This window comes from Halichoerus grypus, chromosome 13 (genome assembly GCF_964656455.1).
Source record: "Halichoerus grypus chromosome 13, mHalGry1.hap1.1, whole genome shotgun sequence".
Taxonomy (NCBI): domain Eukaryota; kingdom Metazoa; phylum Chordata; class Mammalia; order Carnivora; family Phocidae; genus Halichoerus; species Halichoerus grypus.
This window is the reverse complement of record NC_135724.1, coordinates 48417626-48435137: the sequence shown is the minus strand read 5'-3', so window position 1 is coordinate 48435137 and position 17512 is coordinate 48417626. Positions and strand designations below refer to the sequence as shown.

Below are 17512 nucleotides of genomic sequence, written 5' to 3'. Positions count from 1 at the left end.
CTGACACTTAACCAACTGAGCCACCCAGGTGGCCAACAGGGTCATAGTCTTTAAGGCATTTGAAACATTTTGCAAGTACCTTCCATAAAGGTTGTATCAATTTATATTTCCCTCAGCAAAATCTGACTGGCTCAGTCTTCGCATGCATGTAGTTAATCTGTGCCAATTTGAGAGGGTAAAATTGGTCTTGTTTTGTGTTTTTTTAAAAAATTATGAAAATAATATGGTTATTATAAAACTAAACAGTTCAGAAGTATACATAATAAAACATGAGAGTGCTCTCCCCTTATCCTCCTGCACCCTGAACCACTGTCAACAGTTGGGGTGGGTTTTCAGATTTTCTCTATCTGTATTCTGTGTGTGCACATTTGGGCATGTGTGTGACTTCTGGGTTTCATGTCATCTTAGAAAGACTACTCAAAATTGTAAATACATTCAACTCAGTTTTTTCTGGCATTTTTATGATTTTCTATTTTCATATTTAGCTTTTTAATTTACTTTATTTTTGGTATGTTGTACTGTGGGGAACTATAACAAAGTTCATACTTTTTTTAAAAACTTGCTTTGATTCAGTTAAAATGGTTATAGGTTACCCCAAAGCTTAGTGGTGTGTAATAATTTATATGTTCATTGCTTCCATGGGTTGGGGATTTGGAGACAGCTTGGGGAACGGTTTGTCTCTGCTCTGCAATGTCTGTGTGGCCTCTCCATGTTCTTTTCTATCATAGGCGGCTTCAGGGTAGCCAGACTTATGATGAAAAGGACTCTCAAGGCATGCAGGGTATGAATCCTGAGAGAGAGAGAAAGACAGACACAGACAGACAAGTAGCACCTGCATTGTCTTTTATGATCTAACCTTAGAAGTCACACAGTTACTTCTGCTTCCTTATGTTGACCTAGGCAATTGCAAACATCCAGGTCCAGTGGGGAGGAAAATCTGTCATTGTCACATTGTCAAAAGAGCAATTAAGATGGATATATATTGGTGTGGCCCCCTTTGGAAAATAGTCTGCCACACCTTTCCTCCACTGTAAATATATACTCAGTTTTTCAGGAATCTAACTGGTATAAAATGTACATATAGAGCAGGGATATACCTGTATTTCATTATTAAAACCTGTGAATTTTTAAAAAACTCATATTGTGATTTGCTATTTCTTACTATAAGTTGCAGTTGTACAAAAATTTAAAATTCAGTTTAATAGTCCTACATCAGACATTATGTTATGATAGTTCTTCAAAATCTTTTTTTTTTTTTTAAGATTTTATTTATTTATTTGACAGAGAGAGACAGCAAGAGAGGGAACACAAGCAGGGGGAGTGGGAGAGGGAGAAGCAGGCTTCCCGCCGAGCAGGGAGCCGGATGTGGGGCTCGATCACAGGACGCTGGGATCATGACCTAAGCCAAAGGCAGAAGCTTAACGACTGAGCCACTCAGGCGCCCCAGTTCTTCAAAATCTTTTATCTCTGTTGATTGGTTTTAGAATTTACTTAAAAAAATATCTTTGTGTGAGCTAGAATAATTTCTTAACTTTGTAAACATTTCCTATTTGTGTTGGGAAATAATAGCTACAGGAATAATTGCAGATTTTTTTCAAAATGAACATTATAAAGAATTGATTACATACTGATTTAAAGTAAAATATAGCAAATTCTTAGTAACCCAAGAGATGAGTACCCAGTTTATGGATTATTTGGCCTTTAAAAAAAAAATCCTTATGTGATTAAAAAAAAACACTCTTTTTTTTCTGTGAATTCATGTATATTCTCAAAAAAGAATAGATAAAGGTTGCATTTTGCCTTTTGATTTATATTCTAAATGACTGAAGCATGTAATACTAGTGAATGATAGTAGCTTTGAGTTTTATGGCTTTAAATCTGTGGTTTTTAATTTTCGTATACATTCTGTTTAGAATATAATTTTTGGGGGGCTTATGGCTGATTATAATTTTCATGATTCATGCAGTCAGACTTAGTTAGCCATAGGATAGAATACATCATTATCAACTGTTGAGAAGTAGTGGATTATCTGCTGGTTTTTAGGACTATCTTGCATGGCAGTTGTGTCCGCTGTTGCTGTGCTGGAGTGAAAACATTTAAGAGGAACAGAGAAGACAGATATAGCTGCAGGTAAATCATAAGCTTTGGGGGAAAACCTGACATAAAACAGTAATGAGAGAATTGCCATGGAGAAGGTAGGTAATTTGCTAAAATAGGGGTAATCCATGCATGAGTAATTGAATGTTCCCTATTTGTACTCTCTGGGAAATTGAGAATTTAAAAGTTCTTTGATTTTCTGTATAAGTTGCCAGATTTGCTTGGGATATATGATGATTTTGATCACCAAGTTATTTAAATAGGTGATTAGTACATTTAATAAATCTGTATTAAGATTAAATTAAGTGCAGTATAATTCTTTATATTTGCATTTTGTTTTAAAGCCTTCCAAAGTGTTTTTACCTCTATATATCACTTCAGCATCACAAGGTTCTATATTATCTTTGTCTGCTTGGGCTGCCATAACAAACTACCATAGAGTGGGTGGTTTAACAACAGGAATTTATTTCTTGTAGTTCTCTGGAGATTGGACAGTCTAAGAGCAAGGTCTGGCTAATTCAGGTTTCTTGGTGAGACTCTTCCTGGCTTGTTGTCTTCTGGCTGTGTCCTCATGTGGCAGAGAGTGGGAGACCTCTTAGCTCTCTCTCTTAAGAATACTAATCTCATTATGGAGGCCCCACCCTCATTACCTCTTCTACACCTAGTTACCTCATAGGTCTCGTCTCCAAATATCAGCACATGGAGAGTTAGGGCTACAACATATGAATTTTAGGGGGAGGGGAATATATTCAGCCTATAACACACATGAAAGGAAATATTTTCTCATTTTATAGATGAGAATATTGATCCCAGAGTAGTAGTTTAAATTAATTCTGAACATTACCTAGCTAGTAAGTTAGAGAACTAGTTTCTTTAATCAAATACTCTTGTTTTTACCATTTAATGCAACAATTTAAATCTGCAAGTCAGAAATCATGTCTTACCTTGTTATTTCCCAGTGTGACTATAATTTATCTCTAAGTCTCTGACAGTATTTCAAATTCCTGCCAAGCAAATGAAGCTGCTCCTGGTTCTCTGAATACACACTGTGCTCTTCTGAGATTTCTTCTTTCTTCATTTGAAAGGTCTATTCATCCAGTATTTCTAGGAAACTTGTCCTGATTCCTTTTTCATTTTGTGTCTTAGATGAGTATCTATTAAGAGGCCTGGACTTGCAGTTTTTTTTTTTAAAGATTTTATTTATTTATTTGTCAGAGAGAGCGAGAGAGCACAAACAGAGGGAGCAGCAGAGGGAGAGGGAGAAGCAGGCTCCACACTGAGCAGGGATCCCGATGAGGGACTGGATCCCTGGACCCTGGGATCATGACCCGAGCTGAAGGCAGATGCTTAGCTGACTGAGCTACCCAGGTGTCCCTGGACTTGCAATTTTGAGTATGTGCTTTTTTTTTTTTTTTTTTTTTGGTTAATGGCTCTTTTTTTTTAGTAGAGCAGTTCTAGTTTTCAGTTATTATACTGTTTGTTCCTAAATATCTCTTATCTCTTTGTTTTCTCTTGAATGATCTCATTTATACTTTCTTTGGTTACTTTCTACATCTTTTGTTTTCTAACCCATAGCCACCAAGTCCTAAATCTCTCCTGAATGTTTTCTCTCCAATTCTACTAGCTTTATCCTGGCTTAAAGTACCACTATTTTCACTTGGACTGTTGTGTAAACTTCTTACAATTTGGCCCCTTTTCTCTAGCCACTTTAATTTTCTTCCTTTCTGTTATCCATACTACACCAGGGATGACACTTGAAAGCAGCAGAGGGCCTGCCCACAGTAGCAGTAAAATAGTTACTGAATGAAATCAGTAGGTACTGATGTCTGCCATCTTCCCTGTCCCTGCGATCAAGCATTTGTGTGGCAGGAGACTGCGGAAGGATTGCACATGAAACATATTTGGTGTTGGGTGTCATGCTCTTTTGTACTTCACTAGGCATCCCAACTTCCTTTTACTGTTCTTCTCCTATCCCCTTTTTATTTACCATTTCAGCTCAGGCACAAGTTTATCTTTATGTTTGGCTCTTTATTTAGAATCTACCTTAAGGGATTTTAAACTTGAATATAGAAAATTAATTATACAGGGGTTTTTTTCCCCCCTTATCAGGAAGCAACAATAGTGTATCAGTTCTTCTAGAGTTTAGTATTAACTTTACTACTTTTGTGCTCTAGTTCTCGGGTATTTAGCACATTCTTACTTGATTCTTAGAACAGCCCTTACCTTTTTCTTTTTTTTTTTTAAAGATTTTATGTATTTATTTGACGGAGAGAGACACAGCGAGAGAGGGAACACAAGCAGGGGGAGTGGGAGAGGGAGAAGCAGGCTTCCTGCTGAGCAGGGAGCCTGGTGCAGGGCTCGATCCCAGGACTCTGGGATCATGACCTGAGCTGAAGGCAGATGCTTAATGACTGAGCCACCCAGGCACCACAGAACAGCCCTTACCTTTAAAGAACATAATGCCTCCTCCAAAGGGAACTGAAGTTCTGAGAACTAAAGTGACTCCTTTTATTTAATTATGGAAAATTCTAAACTCACAAAATAGAGAATTATATAATGAACATCCCTATTACCCCCCTTCACCACAAGCAATCTTGTTTCGTTTAAACCCCACCTTACTTCTCTGCTCCCCCATTTTCTTGAAATAAATACTATTATTTTATATATAAATACTTCAGTTAAAATGACTCTTTCAGGGGCACAATAATAGCTAGTGAAAGCCAGAACTCAAATCCAGGAGTGTTAGTGTTGAATGGGCAATACAACCCTTGCTTGTAGTTCAGTATTGGGCTTGACCATCCATTACCATAAAGTAGTGACACTGATGTTCACAGGTCCCACATGGTTCAAAAAACCTTTTTTTTTTTCCTAGTTTTAATTTATCAAGTGATCTAAATAGGATAGTAAAGGAACATTATCCCCAATCTTGTTACGCAAAAATGTTAGTTATTTTCATTATTTTATAGTGGTACCTTTTATAGTTTTTTTTTTTTAAGATTTTATTTATTCGGGAGAAAGAGAGAGAGAGATAGGAGAGAGAGGGAGGGCACGAGTGGAGGAGGGGTGGGGAGGGGCAGAGGAAGAGGGAGAAGCAGGCTCCCCGCTGAGCAGGGAGCCTGATGGGATTGTGACCATGACCAGAGCCAAAGGCAGACACTTAACTGATTGAGCCACCCAGGCGCCCCCCTTTTATAGACATATTGTCTATGTCATTCATGTCATCATTTTTGGTGGAGGTCATATTGCCAAATGCTTATTTCCTTTTTCCATTCTTTTTTCTTGTTCTGTAAGGAAAACAAAGGAACATCCTGACTATAGTATATTGTTTCCTTTTACACTGAGAAACTGATTTGGTAATCCTTTCCTAAAGTTTGTTGTTTGGGGTGGGGAGTTTGTCAATACTTAGGGATAGATGCTTAAATTAATTGATAGTTTGTTTCCATGATATCATGAGGATAACATGAGGCTAAACTTATTTTTTCTTTTAGAGTAATTGTTTACCTAGAGAATAGGTTGAAATTCCTCAAAAGATTCTGAGTGTTTGAAGTCTGAAACATCTACTTGGTAGTAAATGATTCTTTTTTCTGTCACTAGATTGAACCTAAGTTTCAGTTTGTGGATGACAGCAAAAAAAGTGCTGATGTGTTACTAATGAAGAAAAAAATGATAGAAAATGTTTAGTCTATAATTTGTACTGATTAAAATACTTGAAACATGTTGTCTTGAAACTATATATGGTACATTTGAAATACTCTTTCCTACTTTATTGAATTACTTTGTAAAATGCTGTTCTTATTTTTCCCCCAGGGAATAGTATTCAAGTAAATAATACTTGTAGTTAATGTAAGCATGTATCTTTGTTTTAATAGGCATCAAGCATGATGGAACCATGTGTGATACCTGCCGCCAGCAACCAATCATTGGCATTCGATGGAAATGTGCAGAATGTACAAATTATGATTTGTGCACTGTGTGTTATCATGGAGATAAACATCATTTAAGACATCGCTTTTATAGAATTACTACACCAGGAAGTGAGCGGTAGGGTAAACAATTTTTCTTCAGTTGTAATTCCTTGTTGGCATTCAATTTTTTATACTATTCAGCCTTAAAAATAGGATTTGGAAATAGCTTCTGACAGCTGGCTTAGTACCAGGACATAGGAGATAATAGCCTAGATGTGGACCAGGCCTGCCATATAGTGAGAAAAAAGCTCTGTGAAGATGGAGCTGTACGTATTTTTTCAAGATAATCTGGGATGTTCTTTCTCTGGCATGGAGACTTGGCACTCCTCAATATTTGGAAAAGCAAGGGCGGCCCAAGAGAGGCTTACTATTTTCTTCTTACTGTGCGTTCTGTTCTGTTAATCGCTACCAGATGAACACTAGGGCCCATTGATTGAATCAACAGGCCTTTTTTAAGACTATGTAGCAGCTACTCTGCTTGTGTAAATTTGAAGATAACTAAAACAGTATTCTTTTTTTTTTTTTAAAGATTTATTTATTGGCGAGAGAGAGAGGGAGAGAGTAAGCAGGGGAAGGGGCAGAGGGAGAGGGAGAGAGAGAATCTCAAGCAGACTCCCTGCTGAGTGTGGAGCCTGACTCGGGGCTCAAACTCATGACCTTGAGATCATGACCTGAGCTGAAATCAAGAGTTGGATGCTCAACCAACTGAGCCCTTAAGTTGCCCTTAAAGCACAGTATTCTTTTTTTTTTTCCTCTTAAAGAATTTATAGGCTAAGGGATTATTTGACCAGTAGTGATTATCATGTGATGTTTTAGACTGTATATAGAGAGTATTAAGTGTCTTAGCAAAGAGAGAGGAATATTAATTGTGAATTGGTACAGAGTTTCAGGTGATTGAATCTTCTTTTGTAGATAGATAGGAATAATGTATAGGAGCAAGAATCTAGCCAGTCATAGGGAGGCAGCGGGAGTAGTAGAAGAATGGATTTAGGTATAAGACTGTCCCAGTTTAGGGACACCTGGGTGGCTCAGTCGGTTAAGCGTCTGCCTTCTGCTCAGGTCATGAACCCAGGGTCCTGGGATCGAGCCCCGTGTTGGGCTCTCTGCTTGGTGGGGAGCCTGCTTCTCCCTCTCCCTCTGCTGCTTCCCCTACTTGTGCTGTCTTTCTTTCTCTCTCGCTCTGTCAAATAAATAAATAAAATCTTTAAAAAAAAAAAAAAAGACTGTGCCACTTCAAATCCTGGTCCTGCCTTTTATTAACTGAGTAGTTTTGAACAAGTTGTTTATTCTTGTCTTTTTGCTTACAATTTTTGAAGTTAGGGTATAATAAAGATATTCTAAAAATGAGTAGAATAATGAGGTAAAATTAGCAAAACAAAAGGAAAAACCCCAAACCTTTTTGATTTTATGAATGAGAAGGATATAGAAGAATAAGGGAAAGACGGCCTTGGAGAACCAAGCTGGTCCAGATTGTTGAGTGTAGATTTTTTTCAAGGTCCATAGTCCTCCGTAAGTATTGAATACTTTGGAGACAAGTTAGTGTTAGGTCAACACCAATGTAGTTTACTTGGCCCATACTGTGTTCTGAATTTTTGAACACCTACGTCTGCGCGCGCGCACACACACATACCCAAAGACTGTGAGCACTGGGCATTTGATCATGGTAACAATTGGCTGACAGAGGAGCATCTGTACCCTTTAGACAAATCATGGTCTTGAATTCACCAAAGTCCCTACCACTGCCTCTTGTCTTCCTGAGCCTGGGATCAAGTGCTGCTTGTTGCCATTTGTCATTGCTGTGGTGTTACCTTTTTGGCCTTAATTTATGTTACTTCTCTGGCAGTTGTAGGGATTTGAGTTTGCCACTTATAAAGTGGTGAAGGATATAGTGATACTCTGAAGTGGTTAGATTGGATTCATATGTTGATTCCATTCCATTATTATTTAGCTTTTGTGACCCTGGATAAATCACTTACCTCTTTGAGACTCTGTTTCCTCATTTGTAAAATGAATAAAATATAACAATACCTTCTCTTAAGGAGTGTAATAGACTTTTATACTTTTGTGAGTGCTTTACTTATAGTAAAAGCTCAGTAAATATTAGATATTATTATTTTTCTAACTACTACTGTCATCACCACCTGTGGAACGTAAAGGTATTTATGTGTCATGCTATTAAGGTATTAACTGGAACAAAGAAAAATCTTTTATATTTTTAAAAATAACCTTTTTTATTTTATTTTTAAAAATAAATTGGGGTGCCTGGGTGGCTCAGTTGAGCATCTGACTCTTGGTTTTTGCTTAGGTCATGATCTCAGGGTTATGGGATTGAGCCCTGGGTTAGGCTCCATGCTCAGTGAGGAGTCTGCTTGAGATTCTCTCCCTCTCCCTCTGCCCCTCCCTGTGCTTGCTTGCTTTCTCTCTAAAATGAATAAAAAAAGATCGTAAAAAAAAAATTCCTGGGTCAGTTAGGCATCCAACCCGTGATTTCAGCTCAGGTCTTGAGCTCAGGGTTGTGAGATCAAGCCTGGCATTGGGCTCTGTACTGGGTGTGGAGCCTGCTGGGATCATCATCCCCCCTACCACCCTCACTCTCTCAAAAAAAATTTACACATATATAAATAAATTACTGTTAACCCACTTTCTTTTGTTTTTTTAAATATTTTATTTATTTATTTGTCAGAGAGAGACAGCACAAGCAGGGGGAGTGGCAGGCAGAGGGAGAAGCAGGCTTCCCGCTGAGCAAGGAGTCGGATGTGGGACTCGATCCCAGGACCCTGGGATCATGACCTGAGCCGAAGGCAGACGCTTAACCGACTGAGCCACTCAGGCATCCCTTAACCCACTTTTATATAATTTAAAAATAAATACTTTTATTTTTAGGGTTCTGTTAGAGTCTCGTAGAAAATCTAAGAAGATTACAGCCAGAGGGATCTTTGCAGGTGCCAGAGTGGTACGAGGAGTGGACTGGCAGTGGGAAGATCAGGATGGAGGAAATGGACGAAGGGGAAAGGTGACATTTTTTTTTTTATTAATTCATCATGTTATTCTAGAATATTGTATGTTCAGAAGATTTTTATTATAACTGAATTTCTTGGTCCATTTTTTCTTATACCAGTAACAATATTTAAAATCTTTATTTCTTTTTTTTCTGGAAGAATAAAAACTGTTCCTACTCTGTTGTAAATATTGATATTCATTGAGAAGGTTGTTGGGTAGATTTTACCTTTCTACTTTTTGGCTTCATATTGCCATTTTCTTGCCAAGAATGCATTCTGAGCATCCTTTTTGGGTCAGTCCTCCCTAAGCAGTATATCATGCTTATGACTTTATTACTAACATTTCATTTGAATTTACTTGTTTTATATTTAATTCCCTTGAAGGCCTGTTTCTGGTGGGGGGTAATAGGCATCTACTTTTGTTATCTAGTCTACTTAACTCTGTTACCTTTCTCAGGTAATTGTCCAGGAGTCAATTATAGCAGTTATTCTGAAGGGAATTTTGTATAGCTTGTTTAATTGGGCGGGGGGGGGGGGGGATAGTGGCGCCTGGGTGGGCGTCTGCCTTTGGCTCAGGTCATGATCCAGGGTCCTGGATCGAGCCCCACATCGGGCTCCTTGCCCAGTGGGGAGCCTGCTTCTCCCTCTTCCTTGTGCTCTCTCTTGCTATCTCTGTCTCTCTCAAATAAATAAATAAAATCTTAAAAAAAAAATTGGGGAGGATAGCCAGAGATATTGGGGTAACTTAGTATAGATTCTTTTGAATTTAAAATTTTTAAATTTTTTTTCAAATACGTATTTTCTTTTTTTCCCTAATACATGTTTTCTAAATTTTTATTTGAGTATTGTTATATTGATTTCATTTTAAATAATAAGGTGTAATTTTAATGTTTGGAAGTCAGACATATGTGTTTTAGCCATTATATTTTAAGTACTTTGATTTTTACTAAGGAAGTGAACTTTTTTTTTTTAAATTTGGTAAATATTTGTTGAACACTTAATATATTCAAGGTTCTCTTCCAAACATCAGGGATATGACAGTGGACAAAAGAGACAAAGTTCCTACTCTCCTGAAACCTATATTCTAATTAGATTTGATAGGCAAAAAATATAAATCTAAATTCTGTGACTGTAGTATGGGCTGTGGACCAGCAGCATAGGTGTTACCTGACAGCTGGTTAGAAATGTAATAGGTCCCCTTTCTTCTAGTCCTTCTAAATCAGGGTCTTCATTATAACAAGATTCCCTAGGTCATTTATATGCACATCAAAATTTGAGGAGCACTGCTTTGAAAAGAAAAATAGAGCAGTGTGAATTTGGAAAAGGCGCCACCTCTAGATGGATGGAGTGCTATGGGGCATGCTTGGCAAGCCCGTTGCAAAGAGAAGGCACCCTTTTGTGGGTGGGGGTAGAAACAGTCTTGCCCCAGCGCATAGGTCTTGGGAAGTAGAGTGTGGGCTGGATGTCAGCCCTGCTTTCCTCCTTAGTGAGCCCGCTTGTAGAGTGAACAACTTCCACAAACATAGCAGTTCTGTATTGTACAGAAGAATGTATAAAATATGTGAAAGTGTAAAGGATAGTAGTAAAATGAACACTTTTGTTCCCACTATACAGTTAAAGAATAGAATGTTATGAGTACCTTTAAAAGGCTACTTTTTAGCCTTTCACGGTTGTAAGCCTCCCCAAGATAATGGATTTTTGCTGTCCTTATTCCATTGTTTTTCTTTATTGTTATAGGACAGTGCTGTGTCCCACAACATTTAGGATTTCATTTTTGAAAAGACTAGTAGCAAGCACAAATTTAGTTATTGTAAGGATAGAGTAGAATTGCCACTTTTAGATTAAAGTTCCCAGGACAATATAAACTGGATAGTCTGTGGCTAACCTGTCTTGCTTCCCTGGGAGTTGACAAGAATCCTGGGGTAGTCAGTGGGCAAGGTCCTGGGAAACAGGGCTTCACACAGGACTTCAGGCAGGGCAGAAGTATGGGCCAGGTGGTGGGCCTTGGCCAGGAATATGGTTAGAGGGGATGAGTTACTATGTGTTTTTTGCTTCCAAGCTTACTATGGTCCACCTCAAAGTTTTAGGAGTAGGTCAAAGCAGAGCATTTTGTGGTGTGAAATGAGAGACCTCAGCTGATCTAGGTGGCAGGGAATGGGGGTGGAGGGAAGAGTAGGAACTTCATTATTACTTCGTCTAAACAAGCCAAGTACAATTGAGAATTTGGGTCAGGGACACATGGGCAAAGTGTCCTCAGGTCAATAAAATGGTACAGTGGCAGTGGGGATTTTGATGATAGTCTTCAGCACATCTGGCCTGTGAATCACATGGCTGTAATTTAGACAGAACACCCTTGATACCTGGTGCCCAGCAGTCATCCTGGAAGCTCCCTTTGATGGATGCCTTTGCCTCTTTCTTGGCTGGATCTCATGTTTTCTGTATCCTATTATATCATCTTACTTAGCTTGCACTTTTCTTTTGGTGGAGTACACTTCTAATAGCTTCTTTTGAAAGTGCGTGAGAAGTACATTTTTATTTTTTTATTTTTTTATTTTTTTAAGATTTTATTTATTTATTTGACAGAGAGAGACACAGGGAGAGAGGGAACACAAGCAGGGGGTGTGGGAGAGGGAGAAGCAGGCCTCCTGCTGAGCAGGGAGCCCGATGCGGGGCTCGATCCCAGGACCCTGGGATCATGACCTGAGCCGAAGGCAGACACCCAATGACTGAGCCACCCAGGCGCCCCGAGAAGTACATTTTTAATATTTTCATTCTAAATTTTTTTTTAACTTTTTATTCTTCCTCATAATTATATGGTCAGAGGGTTGGAAATTATTTTTTCATCAGCTTTTGAAGGTACGTTTTGAAGTCTGAAGCCACATCATAAATGGAACTTTCTGAGTTTCTGTTATTTTGGCACTTTTTGGAGGCATAGTAAGTAGGCATTTTTGAAGCTTTGAGTCATCAGAATTACATTTTTGGTTTGTTACGATTTAATCCGTGTTGCATTTTAAGAACATAATGAGGAAAAATAAATGAAACCAGCTTGTACATGTGACTGAGTAAGGGAATTTAATATAATAAGTCTATTTAAGAACATGTTTGAGATTAAATGTGATTTTTATTATCTGACTTTTATTTTTGCCCGAGTGTGTATATGAAGAACGTGTGAAGAAAAAGTCCCTTTTTCCCTTCAGTGCAGGCTGCTGTATCCCAATTCCCTGGTTAACCCACATAAATGTGTGTAGTGTCTTCTTTTCTTACCTATTTTTTTTTTAACCTGTGTGTGACGCTCAGAATTCTCACCCCACTGCCATTACGGCATGTGCTCAACTAAATGGCCAATATGAGCTATATTAAGGGTACATACCAGCCCAGGCTGAGCTTGCAGCACTGACAGTCTTTGGCCTACCACATGCCAACATGTCCCATGATTTGCATGGTGATAACAAAGTTCATACACAAAAATAAACATGTCAAGTGTAGTATTTGGCAGACATGATGCAAAGACACCATGGAAATGTGTAGTGTATTCTTTTTATTTTTATAAGATTTTATTTATTTATTAGAGAGAGGGAGAGAGAGATAGCACAAGTAGGGGAAGTGGCAGGTTTGATCCCAGGACCCTGGAATCACGACCTGAGCTGAAGGCAGATGCCTAACCGACTAAGCCACCCAGGTGCCCCCCTAGCATTGCATTTTTAAAACAAACGAAATAGAATGTTTTATAATCAGAAGGAATGTTTTACTAAAGATCGCATATTTCACTTTAGAGTGTTAGAAGTTGTTGCTTTATAATGTTATACAGTGGTTAGTTGTGCAGATCATAAAGTAAAGCAGTGCAGTGATGGACTGTAAATTCAAGGTGGTAGTTACCTCTGTTGGGAGGCCAGGAGAATGGGCTTGATGGGAGGCACACAGTGGACTTGAAAAGTACTGGTGATGTTCTTTTTCATAGGCTGGTATTCATTTCGTTTTTTATTCTTTAAAGTTTATATATGTTATATTTTTTATAATGTATGATTTATTTCAAAATTAAAAATAAGTAGACTTATATAATAACAATTTAAAATATTTCTCAAATGTTTGATTAAATCTTAAAGCCTTTTTATCTTTACAAAAGCATCAAAACACATAGCTTACAAAATGATTTTTTTTTAGTACAGGGTAAAAACAAGGAAGAGTTATTATATATCTTTTTTTCAATAGGTTATGCTTTAAAATTATATTTTAAGGTCATGCTTTAAAAATTATATTTAACATCAGCCTGGCATTCTAAGTAACTGTAAAGGGTGGCGATTATATGTGTCAGGATGGAGAAAAGTAATGAGTTGCACATGTGCAGCTCCCCATTCTTAGCTATAGACTGGTTTACTTGAGAATACCCATTTCAATGCTCATTTTGTATTATTTTTATGCAGTCGATTCTTGGCCCTTAAGCAGTAGCAACCCCAGTTGGTGGTGGTGGTTTTTTTTTTTTAATGTCAAAAGAGCTTATGAATCAGCCTGTTGGATGTGGGGCCTAGAGATTGTGTCTGGGTTTCCATTGTAGGCATAGTGTTTTAGCTTAGATGGCTTGCCTTTTGGGGCAGCTGAAGGATATAGTGCTGGAGGAGCAACGTCAGCTCGTCTTCCTTAAACATTGGCAATGAGCCTTGTGCTTCTCAGCTTTTAGCTCACCAGAGAGCATATTTATCTTGAATCATTCTGGGTATCTAGTCAAAGATTTTCAATTTTGTAATGAATAATGGGTTTAAAATAATACACTGTTCTTAAAGGGAACCCTTTAGGAATCAAAATATAAAATTTTGTATTGAGTTATGTATTTTCTGGTAATCTATTACTGTAATCACTAAGTCCCCCAATTCAAAATTTCTGTAATGATTTTAGAAATTATCTTATAATTCTGGAAATATGTCTCTAGTTATAATTGCGTTATATGTTAGAAGTGACTTATGTAAATATTTTTTATGGTCCTGTTAAAGAGGATGATAGCTGAAATGATATGTGAGATTTTAAATATAATTAAGAGAACTACCCTCTCCCCTCCCCTTTTAAAACATTGTTTTCTCTGACAATTCTCTTAGGTAACAGAAATCCAGGACTGGAGTGCATCAAGCCCACATAGTGCAGCATATGTTCTCTGGGATAATGGTGCTAAGAACCTTTACAGAGTTGGCTTTGAGGGCATGGTGAGTAGTAAGAATCACAAAGATAAAAATATTGGATAGATGAAAGAAGGGAAATAAAAGTAGCTCTTATTGTATTCCTTTTTTTTTCTTTTGTCATATTTTATCAGAATACAGCCATCTGAATCATGAATTTGCTGTAGGAAGAAAATCTGAAAAGTGAGGATGTAATAAACTTTACATTTTTAGTACATTTGCTTAAGCTATTTAATAGTAAATATGATTTTGTCCTCAGTTAATATTTGGGTAGCTTACTGTATGTTGATTGTGTAGAGCTGATCCCCTTATAAATCTGAGTTAGGGGCTTATTTACTAAAATCTATCAAAAAGTTCTAGAATCATCTGTAAGGCTGCTCCTCAGCATGGGCACAGAGTATAGTATTATAATGAGGTTTTTATAGGATATTCGTATTCTAGCTCTGGTAGCTAATAAAAGTATAAATTATAGTAGGTGTTAAAGTTGTTTTTAAGGAGATTTTTTTCCCTTCTATTTTTAAAGAGTAGTGTTGGTAATTGAAAATGTTTGATCCTTGGGGTGGGAGGGATGGGGTGACTGGGTGAGGGACACTGGGGAGGGTATGTGTTCTGGTAAGCACTGTGAATTGTGCAAGACTGTTGAATCTCAGATCTGTATCTCTGAAACAAATAATGCAATATATGTTAAGAAAGAAAAAAAGAAGAAGAAGAATGTAGCAGGAGGGGAAGAATGAAGGGGGGAAATCGGAGGGGGAGAAGAACCATGAGAGACGATGGACTCTGTAAAACAAACTGAGGGTTCTAGAGGGGAAGGGGGTGGGAGGATGGGTTAGCCTGGAGATGGGTATTGAGGAGGGCACATTCTGCATGGAGCACTGGGTGTTATGCACAAACAATGAATCATGGAACACTATATCTAAAACTAATGATGTAATGTATGGGGATTAACATAACAATAAAAAAATTAAGAAAAAAAAAAAAGAAAAGAAAATGTTTGATCTTGGGAATGCAAGCTGGTGCAGCCACTCTGGAAAACAGTATGGAGGTTCCTCAAAAAGTTGAAAACAGAGCTACCCTATGACCCAGCAATTGTACTACTGGGTATTTACCCCAAAGATACAAATGTAGTGATCCGAAGGGGCACCTGAACCCCAGTGTTTATAGCAGCAATGTCCACAATAGCCAAACTATGGAAAGAGCCCAGATGTTCATCGACAGATGAATGGATAAAGAAGATGTGACACACACATATATACACACACACACACACACACACACATATATATATACAATGGAATATTACGCAGCCATCAAAAAATGAAATCTTGCCATTTGCAACGACGTGGATGGAACTAGAGGGTATTATGCTAAGCGAAATAAGTCAATCAGAGAAAGACAATTATCGTATGATCTCACTGATATGCAGAATTTAAGAAACAAGGCAGAGGATCATAGGGGAAGTGAAGGAAAAATAAAACAACGAAACTGGAGAGGGAGACAAACCATAAGAGACTCTTAATCTTAGGAAACAGACGGTTGCTGGAGGGGAGGTGGGTAGGGGGATGAGGTGGCTGGGTGATGGACGTTGGGGAGGGTATGTGTTGTGGTGAGCACTGGGTGTTGTGTAAGACTGATGAATCACAGACCTGTACCCCTGAAACAAGTAATACATTATATGTTAATTTAAAAAAATAAGTAAAATTGGTGGAAAAAAAATGATTGACCTAAAAACACTTAAATTACGTGCTTAGGAAAATAATGGTGGTTTATTCAATGGATTGCCCTATATTTCTGCATTTCATGGGTCACTGTTCAAATGTTGACCTCAGCTATTTAATTTATGGAGTACAACTAAATATTAATGCCAAAATATTAATGCCTTTTACATCTTTTCCATCTTGAATATATTCCTCCTTGAAAGAATTCTTTAAATTTTGTTTTATCCCAACTGTTTTATGCCCCTTGGTAGGAGGAGAGAAAATATCCCACTGTCCCCTTGCTTTTAATTTATTCCATTTATATGGAATAAGTTTATATGGGATAAATTAAAAAGCCAACAATGTGAATCTAAACAAATACTTGATTTGCCAATTTTAATACTAGTATATAGCATTAGTTATCAGTTTTTCATTAGTATTTTTATGCCTCCTCCTGTTTTTAAATTGTGGATTTTTTGGGGATTCTGATTATTAACTTGCTTCAGGTGAAGCCTTAGAAGTTATATGTGCAGAGGTATTTAATGAGTGGTGTACATATATAGATTGATCGTTTTTGATGGCTGAGTAGTACTCCTCTCTATGGTTATGCCATTATTTATTTAATAAGGTTTCTGTTGATGGTATCTGGGTTTGTTTGTTTTTTTTAATTGTTGCAAGCATTGTTTCAGTAAGCATCCTTGTACATGTATCTTTGCACGTTTATGGGTGTATTTTTTTTTTTTTTAAAGATTTTATTTATTTATTTGAGAGAGAGAGACTGAGAGAGAAGAGGGTCAGAGGGAGAGGCAGACTCCCTACCGAGCAGGGAGCCCGATGCGGGACTTGATCCCGGGACTCCAGCATCATGACCTGAGCCGAAGGCAGTCGCTTAACCAACTGAGCCACCCAGGCACCCTATGGGTGTATTTTTTTAGGATAGATTCCTAGAAGTGGAATTGCTGGGTTAAAGTATCACATTAAAACAATTTGACCCCTGTGTCTCTTTGGCTAGGACTGAGCTAAATGTGATGCTGTAGTGGCAAAGGAGGCTATAAAAAAGAGAGTTGAATTGTGTGTGTGTATGTGTGTGTGTGTGTGTGTATGTGTGTGTCTGTCTGTAAAGGAGCTCCTTTCCTTAATACAGTAAGTATATACCGATCCCCTATATACTATTAGGCACTTTTAAGTAAATCTAAATTTTTATAGTAACTCCCAAGTTTGCTCTTCTAAGTTCACATTTTCTATACTTTTAATTATATCACAACTGCCTCCCCATTCAGATACTTAATTTGTTTTCTTATAAAAACTAAGTGGAAAGGAACTTGAGTTAACCAAGTTATGAAGTAAGGACTAAAGTTTACATAAATAGGAAAATTAACTGGCTAAGGAACCCGAAGACTGGATTAGGTCCTATCCTTTTCTATTTTCTGGCTGTTTGGTTTTGGATAATTTTCTTTATTAACTTAGTTAATACCTGCCTTGTGTATGTCATAAAATTGATTGAAAAGAACAAATGAATTGTGCTCTTTTTTTTTTTTTTTTGTAGAAGTATCTTTAAAATGGAATATGTTATGTACATTTTAAACACT

The 17512-nt window shown here is 37.5% G+C and overlaps 1 protein-coding gene across 2 annotated transcripts in view; it reads left to right on the top strand.

Moving 5' to 3' along the window:
* The window catches only part of MIB1 (MIB E3 ubiquitin protein ligase 1), a 138127-nt gene that overhangs the window by 17244 nt on the left and 103371 nt on the right, over nucleotides 1–17512 (top strand). For both annotated transcript variants that reach the window (XR_013443364.1, XM_036079255.2), the window contains exons 2-4: nucleotides 5967–6138; nucleotides 8946–9075; nucleotides 14149–14253. Coding sequence is in view for 1 of the 2 variants with exons in the window: in XM_036079255.2 (XP_035935148.2) it covers nucleotides 5967–6138; nucleotides 8946–9075; nucleotides 14149–14253 (407 nt within the window). In the remaining variant the exon portion in view is untranslated. The remainder of the gene's footprint in view (nucleotides 1–5966; nucleotides 6139–8945; nucleotides 9076–14148; nucleotides 14254–17512) is intronic.